Genomic DNA, 20,214 nt, shown 5'->3' on the forward strand with positions numbered 1-20,214 from the left:
TAAAGTTGTTTAGCAGGAGCAGGAAGCATGAAGTGCTCTAAAACCTCCTGGTATACGGCTGCATTTACCTTGGACCTCAGAAAACACAGTTGACCAACACCAGCAGATAACATAGCACCCCAAACCATCACTGACTGTAGGAAACTTTACACTGGACCTCAAGCAACGTGGATTGTGTGCTTCTCCTGTCTTCCTCCAGACTCTGGGACCCTGATTTCCAAAGGAAATGCAAAATTTAATCAGAGAACATAACTTTGGACCACTCAGCAGCAGTCCAGTCCTTTTTGTCTTTAGATGCTTCTGACGCTGTCTGTTGTTCAAGAGTGGCATGACACAAGGAATGCGACAGCTGAAACCCATGTCTTGCATACGCCTGTGCGTAGTGGTTCTTGAAGCACTGACTCCAGCTGCAGTCCACTCTTTGTGAATCTCCCCCACATGTTTGAATTCGTCTTACACACTTCTCCTCAGTTCATCATTATATATCAATAACCCTGACCATTAAGGTCTTCTGAGATGCTCTTGCTGAGGAAATCCATTGAGTAAATTGCTTTATAAGATGAATGTGGATCTGTGATTGCGATAAGGACATTTTGCCATGTGCTTGCACTTACAGTCACTTTATCTGTAAAATGATGTCTGGTATTTATATATCCCTATATAAATAGGGTTATCCCTATTGCTTGTACACTTTTTTCTACCACATCTTTTCCTTCCCTTTGGCTCTCTATTAATGTGCTTGGACACAGAGCTCTGTGAACAGTCAGCCTCTTTTGCAATGACCTTTTTGTCTTGCCCTCCTTGTGCAAGGTGTCAATGGTCGTCTTTTACAATATTCTATATATTTGGGACTTTCCTTAGTTGTCAGTTATAATCATTAAAATTAAAAGAAATAAACATTTGAAATATATCAGTCTGTGTAATGAATTAATATAATATACAAGTTTCACTTTTTGAATGGAATTAGTAAAATAAATCAACGTTTCGATGATATTCTAATTATATGACCAGCACCTGTATATGTGTGTGTGTGTGTTTATGAGTACACAGATTTATATAATGATATAGGTATGACATACGTATTACAAGGTGGTTTATGTGGACACTAGTAATTCAAATGGCTTAAAAACGCAAGGTGGTGGTTTTTTTTTTTTTTTTTTGAAAAGCTAAAAATGCTGACAGTTTCCTGTGAGGGGTCGGTTTAAATGTAATGTTGGACACTTTTTAGATCCCCATGAAGAAACAACCTTATAAATCATACAGAATGAAGTCACACACACACATACATTCATACACAAACACACATATTCTAAGTTAATACACAAATATATATTAAATATATCTAAATTAATCGAAAAATGGTCTATTGATAAATTAATAAAATAATTTTAAATAGATACATTTCTTGCCGTTCTCTTATGGTCATATGGTGTAACAAATTCCTGTTTAAAAGTAATTAAGAATTATAAGAGAATAAGAAAATATTACATTTAAGGCATGTCACACTGCAAGAGGATGCTTCTGTCATTGCCTGATATGTCAGATCAACTACCTGAATACATTTATTCCAAGCAAGAGATACACATGTCTCTCTGGTGTGTCAACATGTACACATTCTCTAAATTCTAGTTCATCCAAAACTGCTTTGAATGTCATCAAACTGGCTTTGCTGCTTTCAGCAATGAAGCAAATGACTGACTTTCTCAATATCTTTTTACATACAAGCACACACCCACTCACAAAAGCTTCCTGTGGGGGGGTATAGGCTCTAAGACCTTGTGCTACAAAGTGTTGGACAGGAAGAAACAGGCAGGCAGAGAAACCGAGAGAAGGCCACAGAACAGACAATAAACACTACAAGATATGCAGCAATGAAAAAAAGCAAGAGAAACTGAAGAGAGAGATGAAGGGCGGAGAGGGTCATAGTGATACTTAGAGTTGACCACAGAACCTGTGAGCTGTTGCTGCCACTGCTTCCGTGACGACACTTCGCACAGTTCCTCTACTCAACTACAGACATACAAAATACATACAGAGAGAAAGTGAAATATGGACTCCTTTCAGAAGCCCACCGATCTTCCCAATCTCTGACATGACAGAGGGAGCTGCTGTGTCACACATCATGCCATGGACGCCCAAGCCCACATTCTGAAGGACCTATTGGCCAAAATCACCAGCAAGGAAGCAGAAGAGGAAGGGGCAGAGAACGGCTTTGCTGGAGAGTTTTTGGTAAGTTATTTACTAAATACGTTAGATAAAATATGTTTTCAGATATTCAGATTCATGTTATGTGACAGTGCATAGGTTGCAAAAGATGCAAACGTACACCTGTATGGGGTAGCTGTATGCTAGGCTTAAAACAATCTTGCTTTTTTACATTACATGTAATGTTTGTGCGGCAATATGAAGATTTTTAAATTAATTGACTTTAATTGAACTGAATTAATAACAATATCAGCATTGCATGTGCCAAAAGTTAGCTAAAAATAAACAATATCTGGGCAGAGTTGATACAAAGGCTTAAATGGCTAAGTGTGGACTTCCTCTTCTTAATACAGTGCCTCTCGCTTTATGCTTTTGTACAAGATGTTTTAACCTGGTGTGGATATTCATTACCAAACTAATTTATTATTGAGTCAACACAACAAGGTACTTTTGGACCCCGAAGTAGTCATTTGTCTCACTGCTGCTTAGATTTGTTACCAAAATAACCTTCATATGCGATTCCCATCGAATGTCAACTGTCAGATATCCATGTGAACAGCCATGGTAACTGAGAGGAAGTTACTCATGACCTATTCTGAGCTTTTGACTCAAACTTGCAAAGAATGCAAAAATGCAAAGAAAATGCAAAAATACCTTTTCTTCTAAGATGTTTTATTATTATTATTTACATTTATTTACTTGCCAGACACTTTCCTCCAAATCCGCTTACAGTGTTTAGAGTGAAACACGATGTCAGGCAGTGATGGATGGACTGTGGTTTTAGAATAACACTGTGGGGTTTCTCTGTATGCTTATATAAATACTTTTTTATATATATATATATAAGTACATAAGGTATTTCTTCACCTAAACTAAACCAATACAAACTTCTAAAAAAGTAAATGTCTTATCAGTGTTCAAGAATTAATCTCATGGCCTTGACGTCGCTAGTACTGTGCTGTTCCTCTACAGGAACAATAGTGGAGCTAATGTCAAATGTGTGCTTCTCAGGGTCTACAGTGTAGCATTTTGAGGTAAATGTTATAAGGGGAACTTATTCTTTTTTTAATTATAGTTTAGGGCAGCTGTGGCACAAACCTAACATTGGGTGGTGGTGGTCTAATGAATTTGTTAAAGGGATAGTTCACCCAAAAATTAAATGTGATGTTTATCTGCTTACCCCCAGGGGATTTAAGATGTAAGCAACTTTAGTAGAACACAAACCAAGATTTTTTAAACTCAAACCGTTGCAGTCTCTCAGTCTTATAATGTAAGTGAATGGGAATCACGGCTAAAACATACAATAATAAAAAAAAAACACGTGTAAAGACACAAAACGATCGGTCTGAGCAAGAAACTGAACAGTATTTATATAGTTTTTTACCTCTTATTCACGCAATGTCTGAACTGTTAGAACTCTCCTGAGTGCATCCTCCTATGCGTGTTCTCAGCAGCAGGTGCGTGAGGCAGAACCTGATTTTACCAAGTGAGGCATGTTCCTGGGACAACATCTTTGTTGACCCTGGAACTACATTGTGATTAACCAATCAGATTTGAAGAACAATGTAATAATAAAAACTTCATAATCATCGGGAAGAAGGAGGCGGGAACCGGCGGACAATCAACGGAAAACTTTAATGATCAAAATAAACACAAAACAGCGCATCAGCCCCTTACGGACGACTGATGCGCACAAAATAAAACCAAAACATAAAATAAAGCCCAGGCCTGGTTCTCTCTCGTCCTTCACTGTCGTCGCTCCAGTTTTATATCCTTCCATCTCCTCTGTGGGACTCGAGACCGGTGGTGGGTCGCAGGTGTCGCGGATTTCCCAATCACTCCACCGGCCTCGCTCGAGTTCCCACATCCCTCGGCCCCGCCCCAATCGTCACAAACAAGTTTATAGATTTTGTGAAGTTTACGCTTACAATCACTGTTAGGTGCTTGTACATCAGTGTCATTCATCTATCATTTCCTCTGATTTTAAGGACCACTCATGGTTAAGGTTAGGTTTAGGTGTAGGGAAATGGTCAAGACAAAATTTTTTGAGTAAAATGTTGTTCCAGGGTCAACAAAATATGTTGACCTAGGAACACATCTAACTCCGCAATATCAGGACGTGCGGTGCGTGAGGCATCTTTCTCTTCTTCTTGCTTTATGATGGATCGCAGACTTACAAGTGCATTACCGCCACCTATCTCTCAAATGGACCATTGACACTGTGTGACCAGTGAATGACTGGAATGATTTGAGTTAATAAAATTTGGTTTGTGTTCTACTGAAGAAACAAAGTCACCTACATCTAGGATGCCCTGGGGGTAAGCAGATAAATATCTAATTTTCATTTTTGGGTGAACTTTCCCTTTAAGCACTGTACATAAACACTCATATCCGTATCGTATTATTTTATATGACAGACATTTTGTTTCTGTAAATGAAATTATGTTGCATATATATTCTATGACGTATATTTTGGGGTCATTAGCATGGAAATATTAAAAAAACCCTGCTGTTACAACATTGGATTGTCATACAACACAAGATTGCCCTGTATGACAATTGAAAAATACCATCACTTCATTTTTAAGGCTTAAAAATGTATCACCAAGTTACATGTGACTCTTGTATCTATAACTCAGTAAAGCGTGACACATCTGTACACATTTTCTCAACTCTGCAGTACCAAGATGATTTATGCCTGTCTTTGCCACTACAGTTTTATCCTGTCCTGCTGAACAAAACATGCTCTTTAGTCCAGCCTGAATGCTACAGAGTGTTTTTTAGTCAACAGCAGCTGCAAAGTGTTCAGTTTGTGTCTTTATACAGATTTTCCCATTGTGAAACTAGGCCACGAGGAAGGCCCTATATGTCCCATCTGCTTTCTTAATCGCATGAAGTGGTCTCTTCCTACTCCGATTAAAAAAAGCACTTTCGGACATGCTGCTCTATTATCTCTGTCAAACTTCTGCCAAACAAGACTTCTGCCAGAATAGTGATTCGACTCGCTTACAGGAAGAGAAACTGTCTATTCGGCAGAGCTAAAGTTATCATCTCACTGAGAGCAGAGCTACTGGTCCTCACTGCTGATCTGCAATATATGCCCACACAAGGGACATAAATTTAGGAAAAATGTCACTGTATAAAAAACTCTTGGACAAAACACGAGGGTTTCCTACAGTGGGAGGGGCTGGTTCCTCATACGCAGTCCTGCCTGTTTCGACTCAGAGATCCCATGCTAATTACTCAGTTTGCTATATTGCTCACTGTCTGTTGGGCTCATGAGGGTTCTCGTAAGCTCAGCTGTGGTCGGAAAGTCTCTTGGTCTGATCAAGGTGCTTGTGCGCAGAGAGACTCACAGGAGAGTGATGCTACATCCCACATGCATATTGTGGCAGTCACACACACACACACATACACAGCCAGACATATCTAGTTTTGACAGATCTTAACCACAGGGCTCTAAACTTTAGTCTGTTACTCTCAGATCACTATTACAGTTGAGATGTCAAATACATGGAAAGTAAGACTGTTTCAAACACAGGAGGTTTTCTTACTCTGCTTTGTCTTTTAAAATGATAGCAGTATTAACAGCTCAGTCCTGAAAATCTGGCTTTGACTATCTACAATATAAGCAGAAAATAAAATGATGACAGAATACAAAAGTTGTATTGCACAAACTTATACAAAATCATAACGTGATATTTTGTAACTTGCTCAAAACAGAAACTGAAGAGACAGTCTACTAAATATCGTGCGGAGAGGACATACCCCACCACAGTCGCGGACAAACAAGACAATGTGAAAAAGAACAGATACAAAGACATTGTTCCCTGTGAGTATCCCATTTGACATCTGAATATACTATAGTACAGTACAGTATACTATTTTCTACTATATATTATACCCACTAAGCTCACATCTGGAAAGCTAGTATCTGTGTACTAATTATAAACATTAAAAAAAGCACATTTACATATACTAAAAATATCCTGTTACATTTAAAGAAAAAAAAGCAGTTATGGTAGCCAGAAATTCAGTATAAAAAAGTACATGGAAAATGTTTCATGTATTAAGGGATGGCATTTTAGTGCCTGCATATTTTACAACATAACCGTACATTTTATTAAAGTATCAAAATCTCCTTATATTGTAAACTATACTAACTACTACTACAGCGTGGTGTCAAAATAGAAAATTGTTTTTTTTTTCACTGCAAATTACATAAGAATTCATAGTGTTTACTTGCAAAAACCATACATTTTATAGTTTAACCGTTTACATTTAACAGGGTTTTTTTTTAAACAAACAACTGAAAAAACGTCTTCTATCCTTTCACTATTCTTAATTTCTTCCTGTTCTAATTTGTACTTTTCTGAACAATGGTTAAAACTTTGTATTGAAAGTGCTTCTCATGGTATTGTCTCTTTAAGATTCATTGCTTGCTGCATTACCTCATTTGTAAGTTGCTTATAAAAGCGCCTGCTAAATGTATAAATGTAAATGTTTTATGTTAGCATTTTTCATACAGCGAGTGGTCCAAATCATAAGCATCATAAAGACGTTCTCTAAATATCTAGTCAACATCTTACAGTGAACCTTGTAGAGGTGCATTGCAGAAGAACAAACACTCTAAAACATCTTTGAAATGAAAACGCATACATTAAATATATGTCTATGCGATGTTTGTGTGCTGTCTGGGTATATTATATCTTAAAATATGTATTTCATCATAGTAGACAATGCCAAAGACAAACACGGATAGCAATGTGGGAGATTAACACAAGATTTGTGAAAGTTTGCAGTGGCACAAAAAAACATGGGAAGTGTTGATTGTAAAGATTAGAAAAACATGATGTGCTAGAGATGCTGATGGCTGTATTTTCTCACAGTTGATCACAGCAGAGTGAAGCTCTCCCTCGTCACATCCAAACATGACACAGATTACATCAATGCTAGTTTCATTAAGGTAAGGAAGTGCAAGAAAGATATCAAGTTATGCACATTTATACACAAAATCTAATACTTTACCAGATTTGAAGAGTATACACCTATACACTGATCAGATTAAACAGAACATGTAATGCTTGAACAACAACTGACAATATCAGTGCTATTCAGGAGGATTCAGGTCTCTTTTATTTCAGGGAGTGTTGGGCTCTAGGGCGTATATTGCCACACAAGGCCCGCTGCCAAACACTGTGGTTGACTTCTGGAGGATGCTTTGGGAATACAACGTGCAGGTAAGCGCTCAGTTATGACCATTTCACACACATTCCACTTCCTGTAGAAAACAGGTCCAACCTGTTAGAGCTTTGGGTGAGATCTCAGGCCAAGGAGAAACAGTCACACAATGAAATCTAAAGAAATGCATTTCTAATATCGCAATCTCTCTCTGCAGGTTATTGTGATGGCTTGCCGGGAGTTTGAAATGGGAAGGGTAAGTTGTAACTCACAGTGTGTTATAGGGGAAATGTTGACAGTCACTGTGTTTAAAAGAAAACATTTTTTATTAACCACATCCTTCTTGGCTCAGTATGGTGAGGCAATGCATCAAGCATGTCATTTTCTTCTACTTCTTTTTTATCTTGAGCTCCCACCCTTTCACAACTTTTGATATGGTTAAAGTGCTGCCATGCACTCAGCGTAGAAGTTCTCATAAAGTAACCAGAAGCGAACCAATTGAGAGTGAATGCTGCATTATCTCTTTTTTTTTCAGAAAAAATGTGAGCGTTACTGGCCGGAGTCAAAGAATGATGTGTTTGTTTGTGAGCCCTTTACCATATACTATGTAAGAAACACCTCTTCCCTCACTCACACCAAACTTTCTGTCCTTGTGTTTTATTGCGTTCAAGCCCGATTCAGAGTATTCACGCAGTATCTAAAACACTACATCTTGAACCACTTAGTACAATGTTACGTTCTTTCACAACGTCATTATATTGTCTTGGTATGTTGACATTTATAACAAACAAAAATGTTACTGTTTAAAAAAAACACACACATTGTCAGTACTATCAGGGCTCACAAATTATCAGTATTATATTTGTTGTTGGTATCAGTCTAAACTGAATATTTAATTGTGCAAGGTTGCCTTAATTTTACATTTAGATTACCTTTGCCATTTTATAAGACCCACCTGCATTAATAAAAGTTTTTTTTTTAATATGAAGTAATTTTTTTGTATAGATTATTCAGAGGTGTTTCACCGTTAATGTAACAAGTTAATGTAGTAACACTTCTGAATGCAATCTTTAGCAAATCTCAAAAGGAATATCAATGTTTCATATTGTACTTCATAATTTTGTGCTACATGCCTAAATTCACTTGTAGCACTTAAAAAAGTTTATTTATACCAGATTTTTTATATTGGTGCATCTCTTAAAAACAATTATGTTATATTTAAGGGTTGTACAATTAGCATTTTAGCACTATGGTTTTCACTATTGAATAATATTAGCCAAAATAGTATCTGCAATTTACTGATCCAATGAGCTTTCAAGTCATGTACATGTTTGATTTTGTCCAGGAGTCTGATGAAAATAAGGGAGAATATTTGACACGAACGCTGAAGGTGACATTTAAACAAGTAAGTATCATTTCTTTGATCTTGACTTCACCGCACTGATTTTTTTTTTTGTGTACCCTACTTTACAGTCTTTATAGTTTATTCAAGAAAATTGTACCTCTATTTAAATGTTTTTTTATTTCTTTTTATCCTTGCTTTAAAAATAAAACAATATAAAAAAAAATGCCATTGTCCTGATTAGATGTTTTGTGTGTTCACACTTAAGTCAAGTTTAATGAGCTTTAAAAATGCTGCTTTAGGGCAAATACTGTGTCATGGTGACCTGTGACCCGTTCATAGATTTTCCCTTGAAAATGTCAATGCGTAAGAGTAGAAGTATTCAGCTTTAATAGTCAAAAAGATCAGACTGTACAGACACTGCAGTGGAACAAACATAAACACAGACAGGTGCTGACATTTCAGCAGATGCTTTGTTGTGATAAAAGAAAGCCACCAAAATGTGGTGGTTTAAAAACCAGGTTACCAGAATAAACAAACAGTCTATATTACACTGGTTATTTTCAGGTGACTCGGACACTGAAACAGCTGCACTATGTGAACTGGCCAGATCACGGAGTACCTGACTCCATTCCTGCCATCCTGGAGCTGCTGCAGGACATGCGGATTTACCAGGATCATGACGAGATTCCCATCTGTATTCACTGCAGGTAAATGCCTGTATCTGCTGTGATTGTTGACTGTTAGGATAGATTTTTACCATGACTGCATTAAAGGGCTAATCAGATCAGTCCGAGGTCATATTGTGGCCATGGTGTACATTTTTCGTGGTCATGAACACAAGATACTGATACAAACAGGTTGTTTGTATCGGTAACCATGGAAGTAGCCCACCTCCATTTCTTACACAGGAAATGTGTTGGTGGTTGACCAACAACATGCAAATGCCCCAACAACTATCTGCACTTCTGCTAACACTGAGTTACAATGACAGTTAATGCAATTCACAAAGACTTTTGACTGAATTTACTGCCACATTTCAGAAATATTTTTTTTTTGTGATCAAATTTGTATTTATTTTAAAGAGACAATACTTGGAGGTATATACACACCACGAAAATAAGAGTATATATATATATATATATATATATATATATATATATATATATATAAACAAACAAGATTAAACAAATAAATCCCCAGGTTTTTTGCAGCCGTTAGAAATTATTATTTTTTTAATATCCTGTACAAGCTCAATTGACCTTTAAGACAGTTATGAAGATATAATAATTGTTGTCTTTGCACCAATCTTTTAGTCTCACCCATGGAGGTATATATATATATATATATATATATATATATATATATATATATGTATATATGAATACGTTTCTGTTTTCAGTTATTTTCATGTTGTGGCTGATATCCAATAAATAGCTATATTTAAAATTCTATCTTACATTCTGTCATCACATTATAATGCATAAATGGATATTTTTTTATAAGGATATTTTAAAGATTAGCTACATTCAACCATGTAATTAAATTATTAACGCTGTTAACTTTAAAACGTTTTTCTATACAGAATATTCAGAGCACCTTATAGGCAGCTCTTTGACTTGAAATGTTCCATCACTCCACAGCAGCATTATGTAGAAAACTCATATACTACTCTCATACGAAAAGAGAATTGTGTTTTCACTGTGGCTCATTCTATTGAAACTCTTGGGTTTGCAGTGCAGGCTGTGGAAGAACAGGTGCATTGTGTGCCATTGACTATACCTGGAATCTACTGAAGAGACAGGTAAGAGTTCAAAACATCTGATTGAAGCTTTCATTATACTGGCGCATTATAATCTATATTCTGACAAGCTGCTGATCTTATTTGCTCTTGTTTAGATGATACCAGAGAATTTCTGTATCTTTGAACTGGTAAAGGACATGCGTACACAGAGGCCCTCTGTGGTCCAGACTAAGGTAACCAACTTAGTTTCTTCTTAAATTGCCATCATCAATATAAACAAAAACTTAAATAATTAAATAATTTCTTCTCCTCATAGGAACAATATGAACTAGTATACAGGACCATCAAATTGTTGTTTGAGAGATATCTGGAAGCAATGGATGAACCAGAAAGAGGGGTTAGATGATCCATCATTATTGCTTTATTTTATATATTTGTTTCCCATTGATATTGCTTCCCAGTTATGATACATTATACAACATAATCAGATAATTTTGCTGACCTTATATGGCATGCAGCCTTTTTATTTTTTTTTGCATTCTTAAATTAACAATTTAATTTGATCATTGATCAGGTCCCAGCTTCCCTCTCTCCTGTCACCTTAAGTAGTGGAAGTGAGTTCTCAGATTTCAGCGACTCTGAATCAGAGACTGGGAGAGACTTCACAGCGTTGCTTCAAACTGAGCACAGGTATGAGGAAATATCTCCTTTTAATACAATATATCCAGATTTGAAAGCAATAGTTCACCCAAAAATGATGTAATTTCTGCTGTGATAACATTACTTAAGATAATATATACATATTGTCAAGACAAGTCGAACTTATTAATACCTGATGGAACACACTACATCCCAGTGCTGTGTAGGTTTACACATTTAGATTTTCAGTTCTTCGCACTTTAAAATAAACTTTCTGTTCAGCAGTTGCAAAAGCAGTTGCAAAGATTTTACAAAACACACATACTCATCTCTGCACTAATTCAATGTTAAACACTTTTTTTTTACTACCAAATCATGTTATATCTAAGTAACTTAACTTACACTGAAAAGTTTTACATCTCACCATTTTGGTCTATGCTTGTTTCTAATGTGTTACACTTAGCCTCAAATACCACACCAAAGTGATATTAGAGATTTTGTGTGCATAAAGGACACTGAGCATTTTGTCAGATCTGGGACAGTTATTTCCTGCTGCATACACGCATTCTCAGGTGGTCAAGATAATAATTGTGGGAACTGGGATTGGCCCAATAATTTTTTCCAAGAGGTTTCTCCAAACACTCCTCCATCTGACACTGCTCAAAAACACCCTTACATTAACGCCAATGGTTGATATTAGATTCACATTTTACATATAAATATAATCAACAGTCTTGAATTGTTTCATGTCAAAGGGTAATTTCACACTTGGCTGGTTTGGTTTGATTAAAACGTGCGATTACTCTGTTAGTGTGGTTCATTTGAAAAAATATGAACACTGCCATATGAACCTTGGAGCGCACCAAATAAAAGAACCAAGACCTCCTGAAAAGGTGTGCCTTGGTGCACTTCCAAAAACACTCTGATGCAGAAAGTCACAAATGCGACCATAAAAATGACTGAACGCTCAAGAATGTTCTTCTCGTCATATGATATATGTTGCTCATTACAGTTCAGTGAAGGAATCGGAACTGCCTTAGAGCAGATCTTTGTGTGTGCAACAGAGGAATTCCTGCCGCTGTTTACACAATTTAGAATCTCTCAATCTCTCTTCTTTTCAAAATTGGTGTGTTTACACCATAGACTGTATAAAAACAGGTTAACACATGCGATTATTATGTGATAATTTAACGCTTAAAATATTTAATGCAATTAATGCAGGGATGGAGCATTAATTCTCGACAACAATTGCGTTTATTAAGATGCGGAACGTCTTTACGTCCACTTCACCTTCAACATGAAAAGATGAGATGTTGGCAGGCCGTATGTCAGTAAAATGATTTTTCCTGTCCTATCAGCCGTTATATTGTGCTTGTAGCACATACTCTTCAATTGCATGCACAAATGCAGTGGCATAATACTCACGGCAAAAAAAAACTTGAATGTTAGGTGGGAGTAATCACAATTAATAAAAAAATAAAAAAAGTGTGATTAATTAGTTAATTTTTTATAAACGATTGACAGCACTAGTACACACTTACAATGAGTGCATTTAGCCCAGCACACATCAGTTTTGGATGTTTGTGTAGATTGGCAAATACACATCATAACATCATGTTGTCCAATCAGGTTGTGACTGTATCCTTTTGCCTTTTATTTTGGATCTTTTAAGTTCGGTTTAAAGAAAGACAGTGTGAAAGCTTAGCGAAGTAGAACTAAATGTATAATTTTCGTTTTTGGTCCAGACCAAAAGAACCAAGAGAACAAAACTGCAAGTGTAACCACACCCTAAGACACATTGTGACTGTCTTTGTGGTATTCCTAATCATAATAAAATCTTTCACTGTTGCGACAGGAATACCAAGCTGGAAAATTCAATGGAAGAACTCAGTCAATTCACAGACGATGTCATTTCTTGGCCACAGCCTCATTCACAACCATTCAGTCAAGAGTCAAGCTCAATACTCAATACAACGAGTGAACGGGTCCAGATTAAAGATCAGAGGTCATTCATAGCACCAACTCCTCAAACAGACTTTACAACCCCTGGATCTCAAAGAACTGAGCCATCCACCAGCTTCAACTATGATCTCACCCAAACTAAATGTTCAGACTGTCCCATCAGCCTAGTACAAGAGCTGTGGCCGAATATAAATGATCTGGAGTGTGCAGAAATCCAAGATGTTAGTCCTGCTGCCAAAGACCACAACCCTATTATCCCCAGCACAGTCTGCTTCACTGTGGAAGATCCTTATTTTGGCCCCGAGTCTCCACCGGGTAGTGACAATCACAGTGTTATGGACTCTATGATTTGTGAAACATGGACAGAGAACCCTTGTTTCACAATTCCTAGTTTAGTTCTTAATAATCATGTGTTAGAACTGCCAAAACATGACTGCAAAGACAAAGGTATGACAATCTATGACTATTTTAACAAATTATTTTCTGAAAAATTATGATGGATCACTTATGATAATTTCCTGTTTTATAATTTGAATAAAGATGCAAATACACCTTCATCTGATGAAGACACACCTCCTCCTTTGCCAGAGCGAACCCCTGAGTCATATATGCTGGCAGATGAAATTAACGGTTAGTCCAACTCTAAATGTATATCCTCACCAATGCTATTTTAGTTGTATTTTATATACTATTACAGGTTTTTTATTAATATTTTGAACTACCTTTTTTTCATATTTTCAGTTAGCATTTAAATTTTAGTTTAAGCTTTAGTAATTTTATGTGCTGTTGTCAATTTTATTAGATCTTGCTTTTAATATTTCTATTTAGCTTTCATTTATTTTATTTCAATTTTCATTTCAATTTCAATTTATTTCAGTTTCCGTAATTTGATAACACTTAAAGCCTTTACGTAATGTATCAAGGTATTCATAATTCACTGAAATGCATTATTTATTTACATAAATAATTGTAAACAAATTAAAATGCATTGCAACATTTGCAGATTCCATTGTTTGATCATCATGCATTATAGTGCATTATACTTTCTAAAGGTCTTAAAATAAAATTAAGTATTATAATGTAACGTATTAGGCCTAAAGAAAAGTGCTACCTGAAATGTTAGTTCTTATTTTAGTTGACGAAAATGGTTTTAATAATAGTTTTGGTTTTATTTATTAGCTATAGTAACAATAACAACACTGATTCTCATTTGATTAAACTGATATTTCAAGACATTCATTTTACACATTTTCTATTAAATAAGATTTTTTAAACCTATACCACAATATATGCTCTTGTTTCCAGATATCAGTGAAAACACAGAGATGTTGACATTGATGATCCCAACCAACTCAGACTCCAAGAGTGTCAACAGAGGTGAGCATCATGCACACGTGAAAATTTGTGTATAGATTTGATGGACAGCACCTGTAAATGCTCCTGTTTTCTATAAAAGACAACCCGCCCTCACCTGTGCCCCCCTTGCCTGAGAGGACTCCAGAGTCTTTTGAATTGGCCACAGATGAGGGTATGACAAAGATGAGCAGGGATGAATCTACAACAAATTTCATCTGGTCCCTTCTTTGCACCTTATCAAGTTGTCCTTATCTAATTTCAACAGATCTGGTACAAAATGTGACACAGGAAAAGCCACGGGATGTCGTAATGAGACTTGGGAAATCTCTAGAATGGTCTGGGCAAACTAATGAAGCTCAGACAGACATGAAACGATCTTGGTCCAGGAGCAAGGTGAGAGGGAGCAGGGATAATAGACTAATGAATCATTTCAGCCTATTAATAGAACACAACCGACCTAAACAATATAATCGTAAATAAAATTATTTTCTTTATTTCAGAGCTTAAAATTTAGAATGTCACTTCCAGGTAAGTCAGTCATATATACAGTGGAGATCAAAATTAGAGAACAACCTGCAATTTCAAGGTCACTGCTTAGTTGTATTGGAAGTTATATTAACAGGAGCAGGAGGGCAGTTTTTTAGGCATTTCATTAATTCAGAAGTACAGTATTAAAAACCTTAAAGAGATATCTGAAAAAAGAACAAAATTAGAGAACACTTACAGAGACCTAAAAGTTACTGGTGTTTATTTAAATATAATGACAAATCCTATTTAACTGGCAGCATTCCTCTAATTTGCACTGAGATTGATGGCAAGATGGCAGGCTGCTCTAAGGCGAATTAAACCCTTTAACAGGAGGCAGTCCAGGTGACCCTTTCAACCACTGCTAGAGAAGCTGGTCATTCCAAATATTGCAGCTGTACAATGACACTAATTCATTCTAATTCAAGTCCCCAAAAAAGGCTAGTTGTCCGCAAAAGACAGATACACGAGAATACAGGACAATTCAGAGACACTCAAAGGGGAACTGGTTCAGCACTGCAGACGATGAACAGGGTATAAAACTATGGAAGAGACTGGAAGAGAAGTGGACCAAGATCACACCAGCGCGGTGCGATAAACTAGTGATGTCCCCCAGCCGTAGATGTCATTGCTGGGGTCATTCAAAGCAGGGGCCTCTACACTTCCTACTAATTTCTGACAGCTGTAACACTTCTTTCATGTTACAGTTGTTACTGTTCACTAATTTTGATCACTGTGTTTTCCACAAAATAAAGGTTTTTGTTGAAATGCCTTGATTAAACGTTAGTAAAACACTGGGATACTTACAGATAATATTCCTTCAAACTTTGAGGAATGAAGAGTAACATTTTTTCCCAAAAAATAAAATAAAGTATTTATAGACTGTTCTCTAATTTCGATCTCCACTGTATATTCAGGATTTCAAAGTCATAGACAAGATATATAAATCTTGTTACAATCTTGACAACCTCTTTTTTTCTGCAGCATCATCTGCTCCACTCAGTCCTTTTCCAATCACAAGTCACAGTCCTCCTCCCCTATTGTACAAACAACCTCAGGGTAAGACTAAATTACAGTCTAACAGGAATAGTGCATAGAACAAATGTAATTTCAAATATAGTTTGCATAAATTCACAGTTGTACACTGGTGTTAAAGCTAGGTGACTTCACCATTAAAACAAGTGACAACATGCTATATTTATTTACATATGCATATTTAACGCCATTTAAAAATGTGTCTACCTTCAGAAATGAGTACAAAAAACTGACAGTACAACTATGCAAACAAGATACCATACAAATCTAGAATTTTGGGAGTCAAATCACTTGTGAAAGAAAGGTGATGAAACCTTATATACAACATTAATAAACAAACCAAAATAAAACATTGTTATCTGAGCTGAATGCTAGCTGAGGTGAAAACCTAGGTTATTGTCGCTTAAAATAAATACATTTTGTCATTGCATATTTCAAGATTAATAAGTATTCAAGTGTTCACTTACTTACCTCTTGTTTCAAAGACAGACATTTTGCTGTTCAGTTATTGCTCAGCTGCCTCTGTAGTAATAGAACTTTCTCACTAGTCGCCACCTACTGGTAATGATGTAATTTACAGAAAGAGTCAACAAATGAATCAGTAAATGAATCCCAATGAGCCTTTTAATCAATTAATCAAATTCCCCACCAATTGTTTTCCAGTGTGGATTCGTCTTCACTTTTACAATTCTAGAAGGGATACATACAGCCAAGTTGTCCAAATTGTCTTACTGGGCAGTGGGCACCAGCGCCTTTATCGATTCTTTACAGGATAGGTCTCTCAGATCTACAAATCGCTGCAGAATAATTTCGGCTGTGAATTGTACATTTTAATTCTAGTCTCAGGTCTAAATTTTTGGTTATCAAGTCAAGCTGATTGACAGAAACCTTTAAAACAACAAATCTATCCATATAATTCATTACCGATTCTTAGGACATTTTAAAGTACAATTTCATGGCAACACTGAGGATACATTTTTGCAACTTCCTTCCCATAGTATAGACTTGTTCTAAAACAACTTTGAATGTATTTAAGGAAGTTTTGTCAGTTTCTTTCTGGTTGATTGTTTAAATAAAGGCTATTTCATCCTATTTCTTACATTAGAATCTCTACTACACACCCCAACACCGCATGAGCAGAGATTCAGCTCAGTTCCAGGGACAGGTACTGTATAACACACATAGCCTACACCATTATAATTGTTCAGTTTTCTCCAACATACAACATATTTTTGCTGATTTAAATGTACACAAATTCACACTCTGTTTTGCGGTTTTGTTTCACAAAGAAAGTGTAACTCCACCACTTCCTGAAAGAACATCAGAATCGTTCCTTTTTCACACAGTGAAAGGTGCAGTATACAGAACCTACAGCAAACATATAAACAAAAATTTCATCTTCATTTGTTGACAAAGCTGAACATTTGTTGTTGTTGTCGTTTTTCCTCTTAAAGTGGCAGATAACAGCGCCCTCTGTCAGCCAGCTGAGGCAGAACATCACAGACCGAGAGTGGGCACATCGTCTGAATGGTCAGGCAGCTCCCAGCCCAGATCATTCCTGGATCAATCTTGGACCCGAAGCAAGGTTACATTGCATTTACCTTTATACTCTATAAAAGTGAATTTGTCAACCTTTGGGAGTACTCTACAGCATATAGTTGACCTCAAAGCATGTAGACATGAAGAAACAAACCTCTAATTTAATTTAAGCTGTACAGAAATGCTGTGCTATAATTTTCCTATTGTATGATCAATGCTTGACTCATTCTTGCTAAAATGTGTCATTTTCTAACAGAGCGTCAGAGCAAAAAGTTCAAAACAAGGTAGGTTGGTGTTTCCATTGTGTCCTCCCACATCTCAGTCACTAGTGTCATTACAACATAACATGTACAAGCAAATTTGTCCTCTTGAGTGCACTGCAGTGTAGTGTGTGTCACTGTGCGACAGAGATAAAGAGGGCACACTATTATTGGATCTATGTGTACACAGCTGTGTTTAATTTTACAGAGTCTCTATCTGTGGCTCCGCTGACTCTGCCTGTCTGTGTAACCATAGCAGCTGGAGGCCAAGGTGAGTAACAACATCAGTCCCTTAACAGTAATTTAACCATTACTACATAACCTTAGTTTTGTTTGCCCTGTGGCTAATACAGTAGAGCACCAGATGGCACCCAGCAGCCAGCCGGCAGCTACAGGACCAACAGGGAACCAGTCGGACAGAGGGGGAGAGAAAACTTCACTGGTCAGCAAGGCCAGGACCAAGGTTCAACTTCTTAAGTCTCTGTATTTGTTACATGTCAAGTGCATGGCATAATAAACTTTACATTTAGTTTATTGATGGTGAATTTATTTTGTATTACTGAACCCACATACTGAAAACAGCCTGGATTGAATACACTTTAAAGGGGCCGTTCACACAGAGTGTTTTTGTATTCCATTGCACAGCTTTTCCATATATTTTTTTTTAATTGCCATGTCAAGTTAAAGAAGTTCAGCTTTTAAAAATGTGCACCGTATGTCACATTTCCAAACACCCTAACTGATTAAAGTTCCTGGATTCTTGTCTGTTCTGCATCTCTCTTTAAAGTTTGTTTAAGTCTCTGAGTTAAGGGCTGTTCACACAAAACACATTTTCACATTCCACTGTACTGCTTTCCCAATGTCTTTAAACATGCGCTAGGCAGATATATTTGATGCAGAGCTGAAGTTAAAAGAGGTTTAACTTTTAAAAAATGTCTAGTAAAATAAGTTTTCTCAATGCAAAAAACAAATTCTATGTGAATGTCCCCAAAACGGCTTTTCACACAGAATATGTTTTTACATTGCACTGCATAATTGTTCAATGTAATAGTGCTAGAGAGATGTTTTGGACTGTTGTCCCATGTCTTGCTGCCTTTTCAGCACCTTGTGCATAAGCGTTTAATATTCCATGTCAAATGAAAAGAAATACAACTTTACAAACGTGCCTGAGACCCTGCATACTTTTCAGTGTCACTGCACTACAACTCATTTAATGTACTTGTTTGATTGCTGTGCTTGCGTCTTTTGCAGCATCTCACACAAAACGTGGCACTCAAGTTTCAAAGTAGTAAAACTTCTTTTTTTATGCATCTCTGGACCATTCATAATTTTTTTTTTATTCCACTACCATGCCTCTCTAATTTTTCAGTGTAAAATCACATCTATGCGAATGGCCTCTCATGTAGTTGGATAGTTGGATAAAAGTAGTTGATTTGGATAAAAGTGAATTCTATAAATGTCAATACATATTTTCTTTTCTTACAGAGTATTAAGTTTCTGAAAGGAAAACAGAAGTGTATGTATAATAACCACTTCTACTTTTCATGTTGATACAACTTATTCTGTTAAATTGAATTAAGCAGCTGTGTGTGGCTTGAACATCATGCACCTGTCATTTGCAGCAAAAGTGGCCCCGCCTCCAATCCCGCCCCCGGGCCCACCCTCAGCCTCGTCTCCAGCCCTGCCTCAGTCTGCTCCACCATCCTATGGTGCCGCTGTTGGATTCTTATTTTGTAAGATATCGCCCCTTTTTAATATATTTTTAAATGACCAAATATGATTTCAAACTGATGTTCTGAGACTTTTAAAGCTGCAAGAATATGGAGCTATTCTATTTGACATTTCTTCAATTTTGGTTGATGAGTGGTAGCACTCTGCCTGTACCTGAAAGTGACCCTTTTCCTATTCCACAGCTTTTGGATCTCGTTTTGGAAAACCAAAAGGCCCACGAAATAAGCCAGGAACATGGGTCTAGTTCACGTTGAAGGTGAAAAAAAGGAAAACAGCCTCAAAAGACAGTTCAAAAGAGGATTAACTGAGCAAAGTTTTCTTTCAGCTCAGATAGATAAGCATTGTGGTTTTTGAGGGAAAGAAGGCCAACTACGGACCTCACAAAAAATTGACATTTTTAAAGACTGTTCTTTAATTAATGGCTTTTACATCCTATGAAGGTATAATGCAGGAGAATAGCCTTTTAAGACTTTTAATATTAAAGCATGTTGCATTTTTATGCAACTAAAATGTATATACAATTATTACAAATGTGCATCTAAAGATAATAAAAGCTTGAATGTTCTAAAAGTAGACACTTTTGTAATTTCATAGGTAAGATTTTAATGGATTTTACCGTGGCCAATCAAGCCTTTCTATGTCACATAATGTTGGACTTGGTAACAGTGCATTTGTTGCCATGTAAGTCTGAAAGG

At 36.5% G+C, this 20,214-nt stretch overlaps 1 protein-coding gene across 1 annotated transcript; it reads left to right on the forward strand.

The window, feature by feature from the left end:
• The first annotated feature begins 1,767 nt into the window (after positions 1-1,767).
• On the forward strand, positions 1,768-20,067 carry LOC132129313 (tyrosine-protein phosphatase non-receptor type 22-like). Its single transcript, XM_059540859.1, has 28 exons — positions 1,768-2,229; positions 5,929-6,037; positions 7,095-7,171; positions 7,350-7,445; positions 7,604-7,642; positions 7,922-7,993; positions 8,732-8,791; positions 9,296-9,438; positions 10,466-10,532; positions 10,628-10,705; positions 10,789-10,869; positions 11,047-11,162; positions 12,967-13,520; positions 13,614-13,703; positions 14,379-14,450; positions 14,530-14,601; positions 14,695-14,822; positions 14,930-14,957; positions 15,939-16,013; positions 17,095-17,154; positions 17,279-17,341; positions 17,444-17,574; positions 17,785-17,812; positions 17,997-18,059; positions 18,142-18,251; positions 19,274-19,304; positions 19,411-19,521; positions 19,702-20,067. The coding sequence occupies exons 1-28, from the start codon at positions 2,128-2,130 to the stop codon at positions 19,761-19,763; spliced, it is 2,718 nt and encodes a 905-aa protein (XP_059396842.1). The 5' UTR covers positions 1,768-2,127; the 3' UTR covers positions 19,764-20,067.
• Positions 20,068-20,214: the final 147 nt, after the last annotated feature.

Source organism: Carassius carassius, chromosome 46 (assembly GCF_963082965.1).
Source record: "Carassius carassius chromosome 46, fCarCar2.1, whole genome shotgun sequence".
NCBI classification, from domain to species: Eukaryota; Metazoa; Chordata; class Actinopteri; order Cypriniformes; family Cyprinidae; genus Carassius; species Carassius carassius.